This window comes from Pteropus alecto, unplaced genomic scaffold (genome assembly GCF_000325575.1).
Source record: "Pteropus alecto unplaced genomic scaffold, ASM32557v1 scaffold20, whole genome shotgun sequence".
Taxonomy (NCBI): Eukaryota; Metazoa; Chordata; class Mammalia; order Chiroptera; family Pteropodidae; genus Pteropus; species Pteropus alecto.
The window spans coordinates 9605532-9625184 of NW_006436298.1; the positions used below are offsets into that span (position 1 = coordinate 9605532).

The window sequence follows — 19653 nt, forward strand, 5'->3', positions numbered from 1 at the left end:
GTGGGGGAGTGTCAGGATATATAATAAACTGAAGGCAACCGATGTGGGCTTCTTGTTCCTTCCAAAGCAAGGAGTCGCTTGCAGATGCAATCAACACACTTTTCCTGAGTAACGTTATAGCAGTTTGAACAAGAAAAAGGAACAGGAGCAATATTAACCGTGGAACTGAGTGTGTGCAGTATCTATTTCAGAACAATACTCAAAAGTCTCCATTGGAAAATCTTGAATAGATGCAGTAGCCACGCTTGTTAAACCGATCAGAAATGGTGGGCCATGGTGCTATTATAGCACCGCATTATTTAAAAATGTCCATTAAATGGCTCCCAATCCTTTTATTCAAAACCTGCAGATAAAAGAAGTAGTTTCTTCTTCAAGAAATCAAGACTCCTTTCTCCTCAGAGAATAAGCTATTAGAGCTGGTAAAACATTAGCAAACAGCCCCTTCGAGCTACATAGAAAAATAATGGTTTTGTTTTGTTAGCATGGAGAAATGCTATTACCTTTAAGGTTTTGTTACAGAAATCTGCAGAGTATTCTAATTGATATTAGCTCGTTTATGAGGCAGAGCGAGGAAGAGTTTTTGCCCAGGTGACTTGTAACAAAATGAAATAAGCAGATGTTACATATCCTGAAATTACTGCCAAGTTTTCATGAGTTCTTAGATGCTGAGATGCTCTGAAAATTCTTCCTAAAATTGCAGCTTAGTTGTGAACAGAGCAATCATACCACTATGCTCAGGCAGATTGTTACCAAATGCTAAGAAGTTTTCAAAAACATTAGTCATTTCCCCGAATATGAAAAAGAAAGTGAAGAAACAGCCCAGTGAAAGTAAGATGCTAAAAGCTGGGGCACTAGCTGCCTCACCCACATGAAATCATAGGGCCGCAGAGTGAGGTGATAGGTAGGGGGTGATTTCAATCTTAGTCTTCGACTGTAACCCTCCTGGGTTAGTTTGGATTCTCCAAGAACAGACATCAATACAGGATTAGACAAACAAGAGACACATAGGGAGAAAGGCCTCTGAAGAATTCGGGGACAGGGCCTGAGAAGGCAGGGAGAGCATTCAGACGACAATGGAGACCTGAGCCTCATGAAGGAAAGGAGCAAGCATAGAAAACACATTTCCAAACACTAACGCTGCCCACTGGCAGTGGGTCTCATGTGCTGAGTCTCATCTACTCATCTCTCTTACCTCACCTTTCCTGAAGGTTCTATCCAGTGCCATAGATTACAGACACCAATGCTATGCCCATCAGAGACTCTCTCATGCCTTTCCATGCTCACCTGTGAACAAGGGTGTCTGTGTGTAAGTCAGACCTGGAGAGAGGAGAGATGGGCACATCTTCTCCTCTTCTGCCTCTGATTTGCCACTTTCTGCTGCCCACTGAGGGCTGATGCCTGGTCCTGTTTTCCGGCAGCCCCTTCCCACCTCAAGGATGGCTCCTTTCCTCTCTGGTTCTGGGAGAGCACCTACAAGTAAGTTATTCTCAGAGATGCAAAGGGAGGAGTCATGTCCATCCCTTGGTCTCAGATAGAAAAGGATCTAATGACAGTTCACCACCCAGCCTGCGTAACTCACTGAATGTTGACTGTCAGAGCATGAGCAGTGCTGACCCAGAGACCTCAGGACTCCATGGTTCTCTGCCTTTGGACATGGTTTTTGGAGGGTATTCAAAGGTTATACAGATAATCACCGCCCTAGACCTATCCTCCTGACAGCCATCTCTCAGGTTTGCTGGAAGCAAAGGGCAACCAGCAGCAACTACTCCTACTCTCACTGTACCTCTGAACCCCTCACTTCTCCACCCTTAGGAATCCCAAAGTCAAAAGGTACTTCTTCGCAGGAAGTTTGAGCAGCCCTACTGTAGCACAGACCTGCAGGGCCAACCAGCTGTCACCTAAGAGAAACTGCTCTCCTTCTCCCCAGCTATCTTTAATTAGCTCTAAGAAAATGTTTTGAAAGACCCATTGTTCTTCCCAAATGGTTTAGTTTATCTCTTTGAACAGTTTTACTTTCCACCTATTATCCTTTTCCTGATTGTTTTTTAAAAACTTTTTTTCTAGCAAATAAATTGAAGAAATAAATTACTAATCACATACGGGTATTTTATATACCTATACTGCCATTTATGAAGTTAGTTTTCTGCTTTAGAGCAATACCTGAAAGAGAACATAGAATATACTAAATTTTGAACACTAAGTACTGTGGAGGAAAAAGATTTGCAGAAATAAAAATCTCTGAATCAGCATTTACACTGTGAGTACAGATATTCATGTGTAGATATTTGCCAAAATGCAGACTGTCATTAAGTCATGAGCGATGCAGTTCTGACAGTGTGAGTAGTTAAGTTGGTAGCTTGGAATGTGGGACATGTATCCTCCTAGCAGCTATGTCATAATTGGTGGTTGGTGTTCCCATTTAGCCATCGTGACTCCATTGCCTGAGCCTCCACTGGCACTGGCCTGATTCCAGGTCCTGGGACCACGAGTGCAGGCATCGGAGGAAGAGACTTCTCTATTTCTAGCACATGGAGTCCACCCATAGTAACATTTTAAATTATATATATATATATATATACTGTATGCTTGACTGGATGAAACAATCTTTTGATGTCCCCAAAAGACTCTTGTTTCTAATGTAATTTGGGGGGACATTTAATAGGCATTTTTTAGAGCAGTTTTAGGTCACAGAGAAATTGAAAGCAAAGTACAGAGTTTTCCACTAACACACACACACACACACACGGAGGCACACAACCTCCTGTCTGCCACCATGGTGCCTTTGTTACATCTGTTAGGAGCCTACATTGACACATCACTATCACCCAAAGTCTATAGTTTACATTAGGGTTCATTCTTGTATATTCCATTCGTCTTGACAAATGTATGAAATATATCCCTCATTGTAGTATCATGCAGAGTAGTTTCATGGCCCTAAAAATCTGTGCTCTATGTATTCATCCCTCCCTCTTCCTTAACCATAATATTTTAAAGTAAAATTCTGCCTTTCTCATTCTTCCCCCACCTGCTACTACCACACCCACAGGCCTCCTACCCCCTGGTGCTCCCCTGGGTATGCCTTAGTGTCTGAGTCTCACTTAGGCAAGTGCCCCTAGGGTTTCCTAATGCATCTTGTCAGCACTCCCTACCTACCCTTCAGAGTGGCCTGATTATATGAATGTGTGAATGACTAACAGCCCCCAAAATGGGACTTAGGTATTTCCATTTTGAAAAAGGGTACTGTCTGACCCCCTTCATCTTTTGAACAGGTGCACTCTCAGGAAGTGCCAGAAAGGGATGTGAAGTCAGCCACATCTCCCTGAGAGTATCTTCTGCTTTTTCCTCTTTCTCCTGTCCTTCCCTTCGGAGTATACAAATAATTGCAAAATTCCAAGATTTGTTCTCTTAGAATGATTCTCCTGGCAGCAATGCCTTGGCCAGAACGTATGTGGGTGGCTGAATGGGACAAGGGTGTTTGCAATTTAGAGTTTTCCTATATGTTAGAACCTCAGACATAGAGACATTTTAGTTCTCACTTCACAGGTGCCCAGTTATAAGTGTACCAACAGGCTGATTTCATCTTCTTTGTGGTTACAATGTTAGCATATCTTGTGGGTGGGAAATATCCTAGTGGCATTTCTAAGATATCTGATATACACTCCCAGCACTATCTAAGAAGTGGGTGTAAAATAACTTTTCATAACAAAACAAACCATCTGATAACACGAGAAGGATTAGTGAGAGACTTTGCTGAAATTCCAACTGCCTTTCCTCTAATGCAGTCCCCCATCTTTGCACAGATAAAGATTATAGTTGCCAAGGAAACAAGATGAGAGAAAGAGAGAGATTGAGAAACTGTCTCATTTGGTTTCCCTCAGACTCACAAAGCAAGCTGGGCTACAAACAGAGCTGGATGAGATTATGGTAGGTTTATAATTTACTTAGTTGAATTGCTTTTAATTCATGCTCATGCTCCAATATACATGTTTTTTTCTCTGAAAGTTAGGTCTTGCACATAGTTGTCCAATGTCTGACAAATAACAGAGCTTTAACATTCATTGTCTATGATTAAACTCGAATGCAGGACAGATGGCTTGTCTGAGTATGTGTCAGACAGGCAAAGTACTTAAGATTTGTGACAGGCAAGACCAGGAATTAACTGCTAAGTTTTTGCATTTATTCATAAATTCAAGTGCACCGTGAATTCGGCTGTAAAACTTATTTAAGTGTTCTCACTTTATTAAAAATATTCCCAAACAAAGCAACTGCTCTCCTTTTGGCAAACCAGATGACCTAATCTCAACCCCATTAACTCGAAATCCATTTTTCTCATATTATATATATTGTGTACATTTCATTTATACTGACATTCAAAACGAAAGCATCTTTCTGAAAACTCAGCTTACCCAGGACCCACAATGTTGGTACCTACTTCATTCTTATGAAACTTTTTATGAAAGATATTTAATCATTTTATTCAAGAAACATTTGTGGAAATAAAGACCAGCTAAATGAGAACAGGCGAGGGCTATTTATTCAGACCTTGCTATAGCAAGAGACTCAGTCACTTCACTTGTGTTTTGGTAGAGACTTAAAGGCAGTCAGAGGAATGGAGAAGCTTTGTAGTGGAGGAGAGAGAAAGCTCCAGGTGCTCCCTGATTGTAGGCTGGTGGTGGGGGAAGTTAACTAGAAGTGGGGCTCCTGCGTGATGGCTAGGGGTGCATATTTGACTTTCTCTAGTTGGTCTCGGTTGGAAGCAGGGACAAAAATTAGGGAAGGTATTAGTTATCAATCAGGTTCTGGCCATTTTGTGCCAATTGTTTCAGAGGTTATTGTTTGGCTTGCTGGACCAACTGCTAGAGATAGTGGTCTGACTTCCTGCAAGTCTGACTTGTAGATTGCTGGCAGGTTTCCTGGGTCGGTTACTGTAGAGAACGGGTTGGTTTCTTAGGCCAACTGCTTCAAGTTGTGGGTCTGAGTTCTATTTTTATTATGGTCTGGACATTGTCTGTATATTTAATCTCTCAGTCAACAGTCATTATACAAACAAAAAAAATACAGAAAGCATAAGTGTACAGCTCAACGAATTAACAAATATAACAACTCTCCACAATCTTTTCTTCAGAAACCTGTGGTCAAGGAATATTTTGAGTTGCTGAGTAGACTTTTTCCTCAAGTTCAGGGGTGGGACTCACCTGCTACAGGCCATCTCAGACCTTCCCACGTAGTCAGTCTTCCCAGACACGATGGACAGGCAACCCAGGGTTTCCCACAGTCAGCCTTACCCCGTGAAACACCTTCTTCCACATTCCTGGACTGAGAGGAGCAGGTCATAGAGTGCACCTGGAAATCCAGGCTCCACCACTCCCTTGGGCAAGTTGAATAATCGCTCAAAATCTTCATCTACAAAATGGGGGTAATAATTGTGCCTGCTCTCCTAGGGTTGCTGTGAGGATGAAATAAGGTGATGGGCATGCAAACCTTTGCTTTAACACAATCTCTCCCAGTGGTGTCTAAAAATGACAGCTGAAAAGTTTTGAGAACCTACTATGTGCCAGGCACTGAGCTCGATGCTTCTGCTTAAATTTACATATTATTAAATCTTCCTATTAGATAGAGAATATTAATCATCCTTATTTTATAGATAGAGGGGCAGAGGCTCAGAGATGTTAAGAAACCTCTCTATCTCTCTGCTCTACATTTGTTGTAAGGGTTAAATAAGATGACTGTGAAGCATGTCCTTAGTGCAGTCCCCAGCACATTGTAATCACTCAGCAGGGCTGTGGTTGCAAATGACCCTTTGATTATTCACTGTAACAGATCCTGTGCAGCAGTTGCCCATCCAATGTCCATTCTCCCTTTCTTGCTTAGCAACAAAATCACATTTTTGTGCAGCTCTGATAAAAGCACTCCTCTCCTCAGCCTCTCTTTCTTTGGAAGTCCATGTGACCTAGTTCTGGTTAACAAGAGAGAACTGTCTCCAAGGTGGGGCTTTTGGGAAAATTCTTACTATCTCAAAAAAAAGAGCTTCATCTGGCACACACCTTTTCTCTTTAGTCTGTCTTATCTTTGCTGCCTGGAAAGCACAAGTAATGCCATGAGGTACCACCGTCTTCCCACAAACATAAAGACCAAAGGCCCATGTCCAGGATGGCAAAGCAGAAAGAAGGGCCCGGACCCCCAATGGCCCTGTAGGGGTCCTGTCCCACCCCTGGACTGCCAGCCTCCAAATGGTTTTTACCAGTGCGATTCCTACTACATGCAGGCGAAGGCAATCCCAACTAACACAGCCGCTGTTCGGGTGATCTGAATGTCTGAACGCAATAAAATTTCCAAATGAATGGAAATTAAGAATTTGAAGTATCTTCTTTACTCCAATCTGTCTACATTCCCCAACTGAGATGATAAAAATAATTCTAGAGCATGAAAGGTCGGTTCCCAATCGACCCTGTATGAACCATTCTCAACCCTTCTGAGGAATAACATCAAAGCTTTTCCTTAACATCCAAGTCCCATGTGTCGGATTCTCAACTGCTAACTAACTCTCTCTTCTTCCTTGTCACGTGGTGTCATACATGGTGTCACCAACAGGGTTTCCGTGGGTCACCAGCATCGTGTGCTTGGGACTCAACGACTCAGATGCTTGTTCCCAAGTCTTGGCTGTAGACCAGCCTCACATAGCGCAGAGCTGAGTGATTCTTCTGTAAAACCTGAGGCATCTGCCCTGGCATCTTGGTCAAAGTCCAAAGGCCGTAACTGCCCTCTGCCTACTCATGAGCTCTCCCAGACGTCCAATTAGCTAGTATTTATTTTCTATCCAAAAAAGATTATGTCCAATGTTACTCTGCACATTAAAACAGCAAGGGGTACAACCCAAGTTATAAAGGAGCATCTCATGTGACACTAAGCGACCATGAGGTAGGGGCAAGGGGCTTCATCTGGCTTTAAGCTGAGCCAGCTGAGCCAGCGGCTTTCGACTTGGAAGAAGCTAAAGTGTGCCAGAGGGGTTAAACTTGTGGTTTTCTGGGCTGTTACAGGGAAATAATATGCACATATTTCCACTTACTTAAATGATTTCTAAGGCGATGTCAGATGAAAAAAGGATTGAACTCTAGTCCCTTCTCTCACAGCTTTCCTATCAAAATATAACCCACATGAGGAATACAAAAACTAAATTCTTCCTAAAGTATGCTGTCTTAATGTAGCACATACATGACTTTTTATATTCTAAGCTATGAATAACCCGCAGCTGAAGTATTTTCCTTTGCTTAAAGAAATATCCCAAAAAGTTAACATTTTTAATTATTAATGTGCAAAATTGCTTTGATAAAGGTACATAACTCCATGGTGAAATAAAGGACATTCAGAAAATATTTGAAATGATCCTCCTTTTCATCGAAGTAGAACAGACACAAGTTTTCAACAGCTAAAATTATGTCGTATTCAAATAAAGACCCCCACACACAATGAAGAGAAAATCTCTAATAATTTATTTGACCTTCAGTTTCACATTGTGAAAAAAAAAAAGTTTTACAAAACCTCAAAAATGTAGTAGTAGGAAACAAGCACATATGAACATGAACACTTCTTCAGCTTACACAGTTTTGTACGTGAACCACATATTCAATAGCTAAGAGAGGGATATTATTCAGCTCTAATCACTCTTATTCAGACAGGTGTCAAGCCCAGAGAAAAGGGGGCTACACAATTATACCAGAAGTGGAAGGCTGCCCTTTGTTATCTGTTTCCACAGCAACCAGTCCACAGAATAAGAAGAACCTTCTCTGTCTTATGCCAAGGTTTTTGTGTGCACTGTGCTGTGAATTGTATTTGCTTCAAAGTGTGGGACGTTTCACAGGGTGAGAATGGTCAAGTAGTGAGTCCAAATGCCTACATCAATTCAAAGAGCGGGAGTCCAGAAAGTTCCCTGCAGGCTGGGGGCCCACTCTGACCACGGCTCCCTCTGGCTCACACACAGTAATTAATAGAGGATTCAAGGACAGACCGTAACTCTGAAACAGCTGCAGAAAATTCATCCTGCTTTCAGAAGCCATGCAGTGACACATCTCGGCCGATTTGCATCATAAACTACAGAGCTGAAACTGCTACACTATAATGACACCCAACTATGCTGCCAGGGTACAATTTGCATTGCTTAGAACACATCTATGAGCAAAAGACTGCTAGAAAGTACTGTGATTCTTTTATTCCAACGGCTCAACTAATTCATGGCACGGACATGTACAATTAGTCTAAAGTTTTCAGGTGGAAAGTAATGTTAAGGATTTATCTGTCATTAGACAATGCAAGCACATTCACAATGCAAAAGTTGTTACCAGTCTTAAACCTTATTTTCTAAAGTAATGTGAGAAACATCAATGAAAGCAGTGTGAGAGCTGCAAACTCTGTTCTTCCTCAGACATCTCTGAGAAAGCACCTATTTGAGTCTAGCACTAACACCTATCACAGCACATGTTTAGTAAACAAGCACGCAAACTAGCAAAGAAAGTATTCACAATCGATTCCCCACTATCCCGGGAAACCTCAACGTGGGCCACTGCTTACGATTCTTTGGTGTTTTGTGGCCAAATGTGTCACTTTTATGCACCAAAGAGTTCTTTTGGAGACTTACCTAAGAGCGAGCACTAAAGTATACATTGTACTAATGCTAATATTGTTTTGGAGAACTTGTTGCACTTGCTAAATTGTACAGCAAGAACAGAGAACAATGAATCTGAATGAATTGACTGTGATAATTCAGTTTTCTTTCCTATTAACTGTAGTTATGGCAAAGCATTCTCACAGGGTAATAAATAGATAAATAAATAAACTTTGGACTATGCCTTTACCTGTGCCCTATATACAGAAGTATTCCATAGAATTTTCCAGGATTTCAGGATACTACACAAAGAAAAAAAATGGCAAAGCTATTTGGTCCTTTCTAAATTTCAGTAGCTGAGACTGAAGGAGGTGAATAAGATAGGAAGGAGAGAGGCGGAAAGAAGCCTTCCCTCACCCCATGAGCCACCAGCATGCCCAGAGCCCACGAAACCTCATTAAAAGTTGGTGAGTCCAAGAAAAGTGATCTCCATGCTTTCTCTACCTCTAAGATGTACTTTAAGTTTCTGTTTTGTAATCAGTCCCTGTCTTGACATTTACAAAATCCCTCCCCTTCCCAACCCACCCTCCAGTTATATTCCAAATTGTAACTCCTAAGTTTCCGTTTATGTGCAGCAAAGCACATCACAACAGCCACAGAATTGTGCAAAACGTACAACCACTCACACACGTCCATACATGTGAAGACAACTGTAAGCATTGTTTCAGCATGCAGGTATCAAACAATAAATAGCTAAATCTATAACAAATTCCTTAACAGCCAAGGGAAAGTTTAAAGTCTTATAAATAGAAATAGAAAAGAACATCTACCAAACAGCTCCCAACAATGTCCCCATTGTTCAGAAACCTTTCTGGGGAGCACAATCCCTCAGAGATTAGCGAAGAGTCCAGTGGTCCTCACTCTGTAGCCAGCACCGCCAGCTTCCCTCCTGGCCCCACAGTTGGGCTTTCAATCTCCAACAACAGCTGGTGTGGAGGCTTCAAGCTTGCTCCTCGGAGAGAGGTGACAACCATTTCAAATTTTACACATAAATGGTGGAGCCCATGGAAATCAAATGCTGACTATGGTACAGCAAGGGAAAAGGCCCGGCTTTTCTCTCCCTTTGAAGGGCTGATTAACGCTGACATTAATCCACAATTACAAGACAAGGACGAGATCACAGGTCCATTCACTCATATTTAAACCATGTGCTGCTTGCACTGAAAATCCCACCCCTCCCCCACCCCTTCCTTCATGTCCAGTTAGAGCATTTACAAGGTGCAGCCGATTGTACAATCTGAGTCTCAGAACGACTTCTCTTCCTTTTTCCTTTTTTCTCTTCATTAACTTCTCCAAGGTAGAAACTGGATCTTTGTCTCATCAAAGGAAGTGAGCTGAAACAGAAGAAAAAGATTGTTAGTAGCCTCACAATCTTTAAAAAAAAAAAAAAAAATCGACTCAAGACAGAGCTGGTCGATACTGCTTCTAAAGGTCTGAACCACGTATTCGGTGGAAACTGTGCAAAGGTATGTGATGCACTTGCCTTAAATGCACATACACGTGATCACGCATGCAGATGGCTGGCCCGAAAGAAACAACGCTGTCCAAAGAAGGCTCTTCACTTCTTTCCTAAACACATATATGTTCAAAATCAAACCTATACGTCTAGGTGCTGTTATCAGTTGCCATCTTCCGCTTCCAACATTTGTAAATCCTCTCCGTGGTTAAACAGAGCCACTGTGAAGCGATTACCAGAGGGTCAAGAAAGATTCCTGTGAAAACCCTCTTTGGCCCATTTATCCTGAAGGATTCCAAATTCAATGTATTCGCCATACAGAGGGCAGCCATATTAATCCTCTTATTTAAATGCATCTCCGCTATTCATCATGGCAGAAATCAGTCTCGCTTCCTTTCACATGACAACATACCAGGCCTCAACAGCCCAAGGCTGGGGTTTATTCTTGAAGTTCATCAGTCCACACTTGGGAGACACCAGCTTTGGTATGCAGTGTTATTAGCAACAGAATCTTCCAACATCAAGTGTGAATATAAATTCAACGTGCCAAAACCACGAAGCCTGCACTTTTCATGGGAGCTGGCATTTCCCCACACTACCCACCCTTCCCATTAGTTTATGTCTAATGCTATACATAGGGAAATTTTGCAGAGGGTTTTTGTCTTTCAAAAGCTCACTTCACCTGTTCACGGAGCATTATTTCTAGCCTTGATAGGAATCTGCATCCCTATTGCTATAACTCTATGGACAAACGGAATTCAGGAGGGGCTGCTTATTACTTGCATTGAATTCTTCTCGCTTTTGTGTGTTCAGAAGTCTGATTCATTTCATTAGTTGTTTCTTTTGGCAGTTTCATAACAGTGATTCAAGCTTTCAAGGCATTCCTTAGACTACAGTCTCATCCCCCTACCCCCACCTCCTTGTAACCTATATATCAACATCAGACCGAAAGAATGTATCTTGTAATAATATAAAATTTCAAGGTGTTGCATACTGGGAAAAGAAACCACCACCAAAAGAAAAGAATTCTAAAAAGGGAAGAAACAAAGCAAATCAGAATCTAAATGCTGTCAGGTGGGGGCCACACAGCACCATGAAAATGGAGACTAATCAAAAGTAATTTTCCTTTTTCTCCCTCCCACTCGCTGACAGAGCAACTCTCCCTGGTGGATGAGCTTTTAGACCAGGGGGAACTTTTTGTTAACACTGTATTAATTCAGTTAGCACCTACATGTGGAGAGCAAAGAGACGTCCCCCAAGTTTTTGCAGTTTAGGACTGATATCTACACAGCACCTCTTTTAAGTCACTCCATCCAGCTTAAGTGTTTTAACACTATCTTGCGTGTAGTAAACTTTAGCAATTTAAACCAACATTGTCCCTGTCGGAAACTGCAAGAGTGGCTTTGATCAGGCCCCTGCCTTTAAAAAGGCAAACCTAGTCCTGTCAAATTTCATTGTGATGTGCTTGACTCTCTGGCTGGTAGCACCAAGGGCAGACAGGATGTTATTTCACATACAACCTAACACTTTATTTGCTCTGTTTCCATGGGACCGGAAGTGTGTGATGAGGTTCAAATATCCAGCAAAGGGTGAATTCAAGTGTTTGCCAACATACTCTGGGCTGAGAAAGGAGGCACCAAAAATGGAGTATAAAGATAACAAGCAGATAATAGTCAAAGAAACTTCATTTTCCCACCACACACAAAGCTAATTCCGCTGCAAGCTATGGTCTAAATTAGAGAGAGGAAAGAAACCTCAGAGTATTGAACACTTAATTTTACACATGCCAGGCACTGAGCTAGGTATTTTCACCATTTTCTTTTTCCTCCTCATTTATCAATTCACCCAAGTCTGAAATGGAACAGATCTTTGGGGAAGCATAATACAAAGCACTCATTTGACAAAGGAGCAAAGTCCAGAAAGGTCTAGACTCCATAGCTCAAAACCAGAACCAGAATGCATATGTGATCTTTTTCTGCCTCAACTTGCTTACCTTGCTCCAAAGATGCCAGTCAGTCTACCAGTTACTATTTTGATGTACCATTGCCATCACTGGCAATTTTTATGGCTCTTCTACACAAATATAGTCAGTTCTGGATTAAAACCCAACTTAGTGGCTGTTAATTGATGCTTTACCCTAGGAGGTTCTTTAAACCTGCTTTAGAGGTGAGTCATGCATTCATATCACAAATGAAATAACCACTTTCAGAGCATTTGTTTATTCAGGATTACTGAGATGCCAGCAAGGCAGCAAAAACCAGTTTGGTGTGGGACGCTCTTAGCCCAGTAGCTCCCGAGAAGAGGCTTCTGACTGTTCCTGTGCCTCAGAAGGAGTCTCATTCCCAGGAAGCATTACTTTACTAAGAACTCTACTAACTGGAATGGACTGGAGGAGATAACTGAAGAAATAAAATAAATAGAAAGATTAAGTGTGAAAGTGAGGGCAATTTTCATGGTGTTCTTAAACGAGCTTGAAGACACAAGGAAAGAAAAGACGAATGAGTCCGAAACCCCTCTTCGCCTAGCTTGCAACGACCCCTAATTTCCTTTTTTCCCTGTGAAAGTTCTCTTCGAAGGTGTGAAACATACTAGGAAAAACAGAGCCAAAATTTTCGAAGTAATGAATTGGTTTTTACTGTGGTTCCTCCGGAGTTTTAAACCTCATTCTATTATTAGTAATGTAAAAAGGCCATGAATCACCAAAACAAACCAACACACTCTGTGTGCTCTGTGCTGCATTTAGACACGCTTAAGTGATTCCTGGGGCCAATGTGAAGAATGCTTAACGGCAGCAACGCGGCTATTAGCTTCACGAACACTGAACTGTGCAGGCCTATTAATTATTTGAGCCAAGAGTATTATATACTCTTAAGTACACAAGACAACCATTATGTACTCATATATATGACACAGAAACACAACTTTTGTTAGCCCTGACAATAGGGTCAGCCTGTCTCATTAACTCTGAAAGGCTGTCGTTAAGGGCAGTTTAGATGGCTCAGTATATCCACACATCAGACAAATTTATACAATGCAGGTGCAAGCTTTTACAAGGACAGACCTAAATTTCCCTCTGAAGTTAATAAATGCCCCCAAAGGGGGCTATTTTTCTCTTTGGTGGCAAAAAAATTTAAATAAGCCAATTAATTTTAGAGAGAATAGGAAAAAAATTAAGCATTCAATTTTTAAAATGCTACTTCATTCCAGAAAGAGTTTGAGGAAGCTAAATTTGTATCTAAACAAGTATCTCCTGGGGTGACACCAATATGAAGCTCAAGTTTATGAAGTGGCAGTTCTACATGATGCTCAAGTGCTTACACTCTGGAGACAGACTGCTGGGGTTGACTTCTTGACCAATTCTTCCGTCTAGTAAGCTCTATGACCTTGGGCAACTTGCTTAACCTCTGTGTGCATGAGGTGTTTTCGTCTGTAAAATGTTCTAGTAATAATATCTCACAAGGTTATTGTGAGGATTAAATGAAATGGTGCATATGAAACACCCAGCCCAGGACCAGACACACAGTGAGGACTCACAAAACACTAGATGGCATTATTAACATAGGTCAGGGATTCTCAACCTGGCTGTGTTTCAGAATCACCGAAGCACTTTCTAGAAATGCTGAGACCTAGGCCCCACCCAGACCAAATGGAACCAAGTCTCTGAATGGGTAATTTTTACAAAGCTCTCTGGGTGAGTCTGAGGCTGAAAATCACTGGCTTACATGTGTTATGGTAGGAGTAGGGAGCTATAGGTACGGTCAACACAAGTGTTTTAAGTTTTGGAGTACAAGTTCTTTTATTTTTATAGTTTTTGTAGTACTTCTATAGGACAGGCTATATGGACCATGTCTCACTCCCCATTGAAAACTTACACAGTTAGCTGAATTATATGCATACTTACAGCTAAACCGAGTTCTTACCTCATGCTCACTTTCTTTAGGATGTACTGCGTTTAAGAAGGCAGATGTTTCCAGGTGCTGACAAATGCAGTAGGAATCAGCGAGTATGGGACTGTGGTTATGCTGTTCCACACATCTAATGTTGGATCGTAGCAATCCAAAGTTTTGCATCGCTGAATGCCAAAGTATCCTCCAACCACGTACAGTTTGTTTCCGGAGGCCACAGCGTGACAACTCATGCGTTTTGCTGTCACGTCTCCCACCTTGGTCCACTGGTAAGTCTCACTGTTGAATTTATAAGCAGAGCAGGCGGAGAACTCTGTATCTCCCCCCATAATAAAAATCTGGTTACCCAGCACAGCTGCTGCTGTGTAACGCCAGGGCTGGGGACAGGTGGCTGGTACTGTCCACCTGTTTTCACACTGATCGTAACACTGAACCTTGGGGAGCTTGTCATGACTGACGCTGGTACCTCCGAAAGCAAACAGCTTAAGTTTGGCACTCACTACTGCCGCATTGCTGACACCTTCTCGGAGTGGGGCCACCATGGTCCATTTGTTGGTTGTAGGGTCATAGTGTTCTACCTGCTTTAGAGAGACTGAGGGGGAGGCTGGGAGGCAGCCAGTTGCGGCCGTGTGCCCCCCGACAACATACAGGCAGTGCTTCAGTTCAGCAGAGCCATGGCCAAATCTGGCCACTAGCATAGGGGCAGCTTTGGACCACTCCTCATGCAGGGTATCATAAACCCAGACATCTTTCGAGACTCCATTTTCAGACCCCCGCCCTCCCGTAATGTATACTTTGCAGCCAATAGCACATGCACTGAACTCTTTTCTTGGGCTGGGGATGTCAGCCTTGGGAATGATTTCTTTGGCCTTCTGGTCTACCAGATACAGCTTGTCACACATGAAAGTCTGCCCTCCCAAGAGGAAGAGGGCATGGCCAGTTTTCCGAGGTCGGGCACAGAGGCTGGTTACCACGCCATCGTTCTGCAGGATTTTCAGTTTGCATCTGATGGCCTCTTCCACAATCTCCTTGCTCTTTCTCTGCTTGGTAATGAGTTCCTCCATGGCCACGTTCTCCATGAGATAGATGGCTGGCAGGAGAGCCAGCCTCACTGTCTGCAATAGCTCTGGAAGGTAGCAGTAGCGCTTCTTCAGGTCGTAGCTGATCCAGTTAATTGCAGACTCATACACGAGCCTTTCATCTTCTGTCTCCAGCTCTTCACTGGACAAGAGTTGCACTACCATGTCCTGGGGCAGCTGGAGGAAATCTTCGTTCTTCCTAATGGTTTGGAAATTGCTGAGACACATTCTCCAGGAGAGTTCGTACAGCTTGGTACACTGGTGCGCATCAGACAGCAGCAGCATGCCCAGGCAGTTGGTGGGATGCAGGTTCTTTTCCAGGAACTCTGCACACGCATCCCGGATGTCTTGGAACTCTAGCATGTCGCCTGCTTCCAGGAGCGATTCTGCGTTTTCTTCATTGATGATGACTCGGGAGGAGTATGCGTAGTCGAGAAGCAGCTCCAAGACTTCTGGGTGGATGGAGTTGTCAAAGTTGACTTCGCTGTCCTGGCTCTCTTTCAGACCACCACTGAACATGGCTTCGAAGTAGCGGCTGCATGCAGCCAGCACTGCCCGGTGACAAGGGAAGGTCCTATTTCCGGCATGGAGAAGGACATCGGTGAAGAGGCGCTGCTGGCGTAGAAGGTTCAAGTGAGTGAGGACACTGTCAGCATAGGAAGACTTGTGAAACAGATAGATGTTAATGGAGCCACTGCTGGCCCTGGATTTGCGATTCTCATGCACACTGACTGACATTTTGTTTCCACTCCTAAAAACAAAACAAAACAAAACCATTGAACAGGGTGCTCCTGATATGTAGAACAGCAGAACAAAGCAACAAACCTTTTGGACAGTGAAAACAGAACACTCCGCTGTTAGCTCTGCTGCCTATATACTTTTCCGAATAATGGATGGCCATTCCTGTACAGTCAGAGACAGCTACCTATAAGGAGAGGCATTCATGGTAATACTGTTGAGCTATTTGAACTATATACACTGTTAAAAAAAAAAAAAAAATCACTGCTTGAAAGCAGGTTCATCTTGGAAAACCTGATTGCCAACTTTCAGGATATTGAAGTCCTTGAGAACGTAAGTCAGCACAAGCCGAGAGGAGCAAGGTCTCATTCTCACAGCTTGCTGTCCTTGTCCAGCTGATTCACTGCGGGCCACTTAAAATGCCAGGCCTCCAGCTCTCGTAACGCCAGGACAGGCACCAGCTTTAATGCCCTATGCGATATAAAGCCATGTGTAAAACAAATAGCTACTAATTAATTCCATTAAGAATTCCTTTGGTAAGATCTGGTCTCCCTGCAATATACAGTAAATGGGAAATGTAACATTAAAATCACAGGCTTACGTAACTTCTATAATGATGGGACCCTTATGTAAATGTTACGCATCATTTCTAACCAGACAGCTCTACCACTAAGAAATCCTAAAAGAGGCCCAATATGAACACTACCACATATTGATCAGCAGGCTTTCATGAAAACACAGAATAGATTCTGACCTCAATCACAACCCATCTTTCTTGCTCTGGACAGCTTCCAAAATGAGGATTTGGGCCCATAAAAGAAGAATACTTTGAGTAGCATACTCATGAGTGCTGTTCTTCTGTTCTTCCTGCTTTATATCAATTCTTTGAAAACCAGTTGCAAGAACAAAGGATCCGTCCGCTCCTCTTTCAATTAAACAGTGTATCACAAGGACCATCCCTGTGTACCTGCGAATGCTGGCACCCACGTATAGAGAGTTCAAAATGCAAACATTGCTTTATCTAACTCAAAAAAACACAACATATGCGCATGTGCGTGTATTTTGCCAGCCATTGTTAATTTAAGGCCACCCTAGAATTTATTTGCTAACCAAAGTGCTTTCCTCAGTCTCTAAATTGAAATTATAGCAGAATCTAATGCTATCTTTGGCTTTCCGTAGTAAGTAAATTGTAGGCTAAAGATATAGAAAATCCCTCCTATGTTCAAAAATTGAATCACATGTTTTTTTTAACCCTACCCCTCTGTTACTTCAAAGGAATAAAGCCTTCAAGAACCTGCCTGTCAAAGGATTCCTAAGGAAGCTGTTTATCCCAGGAGAGTAAACTGTATGGTTACAGTATCTACTCCAAACACAGAACAAACAGTTCCGAAACCCATGGCCTGCTTGTTTCCCTCAAATGTTGAGATATTTATTTTTAATTTATATCTCAGTAATTATTAATAAATGCAAATGAGTAACCAGATTCATGGACTAGATACTAAATTGCACTTCCCTGACCAGCTGTGGCCCGTCACGGACAAGAACAAAAGCCAGGTGCCTAACTTGTCTTTAACACACAGGCCACATACCATTAGGTGATGCAACTTATTTTCCTTTATTTTTGGAGTATAACTTTTCATTATGAGTCAAACATGGCTTAATGGAAGAAAATAAGCAACAAAGTCCTAGGCTCTGGTGTTGCCAAGACTTTACAAAAGCATCATTAGTCTCCATTAGTGTCCTCGATATGACAAATGGTGAGGAGCCAAGCAAGCTTCACTGTCACCTCAACAATCTAGTCCATTTTACAGGTCCAGAAAACAAATACCACCCGACGTGAATGCACCAGCTTTCTAAAGTCTGAAAACATGTATTAGCTTCACTGATGTTCTACCACTCTAGTCATTTGAATTTGTACATTCCATCTAAAGTACTTTGAGGAGGATTTTAAGCCTAAACCTCAGAAGATGGTATAAATACTTGTAAACCTAATATAGAAACTTACAAACATTCCAAATGAGTAGCTACACTTTATTTTTTTAAGCTAATGTTTCCAAAGCAACCTCAAAAGCTGCCTCCTTTCAGGCTAAAAGCAAATGCAGCTCTGACTGCTTAAGAGCTGTGCACAAGGTGTATAATAAGCACCATAAGCACACTGAGCAGGCGATCCCCAAAGCCCAGAGCACATTGCCCTAAGCATTAGATGTCAGGAGTTGCCAAACATCACACACAACCAGACCTACACTTAAGAAAACTTAAGAAGACCTTAGTATCTAGGATTTGCATCTCTATGCATCCCTTGTTGATGCTCCTGTAGTTTCCAGATTGGTCCAGAAAGCCAGAAGGAATAACCTAGCCTGTCATCTTGGGTACCATCCAGATGGGGAAGCATGTCACAATCAAAACTCAGCAAAAATTTTATTAAATAAAAGGTAAACCTGAAGACCTAAGGGAACCAAGTTGCTTTCTGGTTTAACATTATGCAAACATCAAAATACCAGCAGAAACCATTCATACAGTCACCAAGCACAACTTCAACGTATAACAAATCATCCTTTCGGCATTTTTTAAGCCACCAGAGAAATAACATTTGTATGCCGAATAAGTGTCCAACAAATGCACACATATACTTAACCTGCATCTGCAAAGAAGATGAGAAAAAGGCTGCTATCACCGTGAACATCAAAAAGGCTTCTAGTTCACTTAACGTTCCTTACCCAGAATCTCTGCCTCCAATTCTACCCATCCCATCACATCCCTTTAAGGTTTTGAACCTGATCTACATGCAATCAAAGAAGAAACTAGGCAGATTTTTCTGGGGTATTTGCGTTATTGGTTAACAATGAAACATTATAAAGATCTTGTCAACAAGAAAAGCATTTCACCATGCAGTCCTCTATAAGACTTGTAAACGCTCTTTAACACGTTGGCCATGCTTTTCAGGTCGACACCAAATTACATGCTGAACAAATTCAATGGTTCATCTCCACCCCGCCCACCAATTCTCGTCCTTCGAAACTAATAATGGTACACTAAAGGCCAAATACTGCACTCGCATGAGAAGAAACTAATTTTCAGAAACCGGTTCTCATTCATTCCCCACAGACATTTCGCAGCAGTGAAAGTGCCCTCACGAGCGGTGTCTGCACGTGGCCCCAGTGCTCCCCTGTGCCGGTAGGGCGCAACGTGGGGCAACGATCCCGCGGGCTCAGCCCTGGACCGCGAAGTGCGAGGCAGCGGGACATCCACTCCCAAGGAAGCGCTGCTTTCCGCGGAGAGAGGGGAGAGATCTATCATACCGTGGCCCTGCTCCCGGATGCCCCAGCAGCTCGCTCCGGCTCTGCGCCGGTGAGGGGAGGCCTCTCCGGTGATGCCCGGGGCTCCTGCTTGCTGTGAGAGCTTAGCGGCGAACACTGAGGGCTCCGCCCCAAGAACAGCTCCCCACCCCCGCCTAAGTGGGAGCTCCCGGCTCCGCGGCACACGCACACCCCTCGCGAACACACCCCCTCAGGCCAAGGAGCCCCTGAAATCCGCGGCGCCCGCAACAGGTCCGGGGCAGCAAGGGACAAACTTACAGCAGGGGCGACTGGCCTCAGTGCACGACCAGCTGGGTTCTTGCCTCGGTCACCGGGAGTTCCAGTGACGAAGCGGACGTCTCAGCCCCGGGGAGCTGCGGCGACTGCCCGGGCGAAACGGGTGCGCATGAGGCGCTAGCCGAGGAGAGGACCGCGCCCCGGGCCGGCTACCGCTGGCGGTGCGTCTCGGCCTCACGATCCCTACGCCGCCGCGCGCTCTGTGCCCGCGACCCGCGGAGCG

At 43.1% G+C, this 19653-nt stretch overlaps 1 protein-coding gene and 1 long non-coding RNA gene across 4 annotated transcripts in view; one reads left to right on the forward strand and one right to left on the reverse strand.

Moving 5' to 3' along the window:
• Window positions 1-7467: 7467 nt before the first annotated feature.
• Window positions 7468-19550, reverse strand: ENC1 (ectodermal-neural cortex 1). Of its 2 annotated transcripts, none has more exons than XM_006913140.3 (3): window positions 19413-19550; window positions 14036-15850; window positions 7468-9993 (listed from the first exon to the last, which is right to left on the reverse strand). In XM_006913140.3, the coding sequence occupies exon 2, from the start codon at window positions 15835-15837 to the stop codon at window positions 14068-14070; it is 1770 nt and encodes a 589-aa protein (XP_006913202.1). In that variant the 5' UTR covers window positions 15838-15850; window positions 19413-19550; the 3' UTR covers window positions 7468-9993; window positions 14036-14067. The 2 variants fall into 2 exon arrangements, with proteins under 2 accessions (XP_006913202.1, XP_024903510.1); XM_025047742.1 differs by lacking the exon at window positions 19413-19550 and adding an exon at window positions 19137-19217.
• The window catches only part of LOC107195783, a 5258-nt gene continuing 4936 nt past the window's right edge, over window positions 19332-19653 (forward strand). Inside the window, exon 1 of one of the 2 annotated variants that reach the window (XR_003046688.1) lies at window positions 19332-19385. This is a non-coding gene — a long non-coding RNA (uncharacterized LOC107195783). Of the gene's footprint in view, window positions 19386-19453; window positions 19592-19653 lie in introns of those variants that run through there. The other variant, XR_001517032.2, reaches the window with a different exon arrangement.

Excerpts from the sequence above, each read along its gene's own strand:
- ENC1 (XM_006913140.3), bottom strand. The coding sequence starts at position 15,837 with ATGTCAGTCAGTGTGCATGAGAATCGCAAATCCAGGGCCAGCAGTGGC.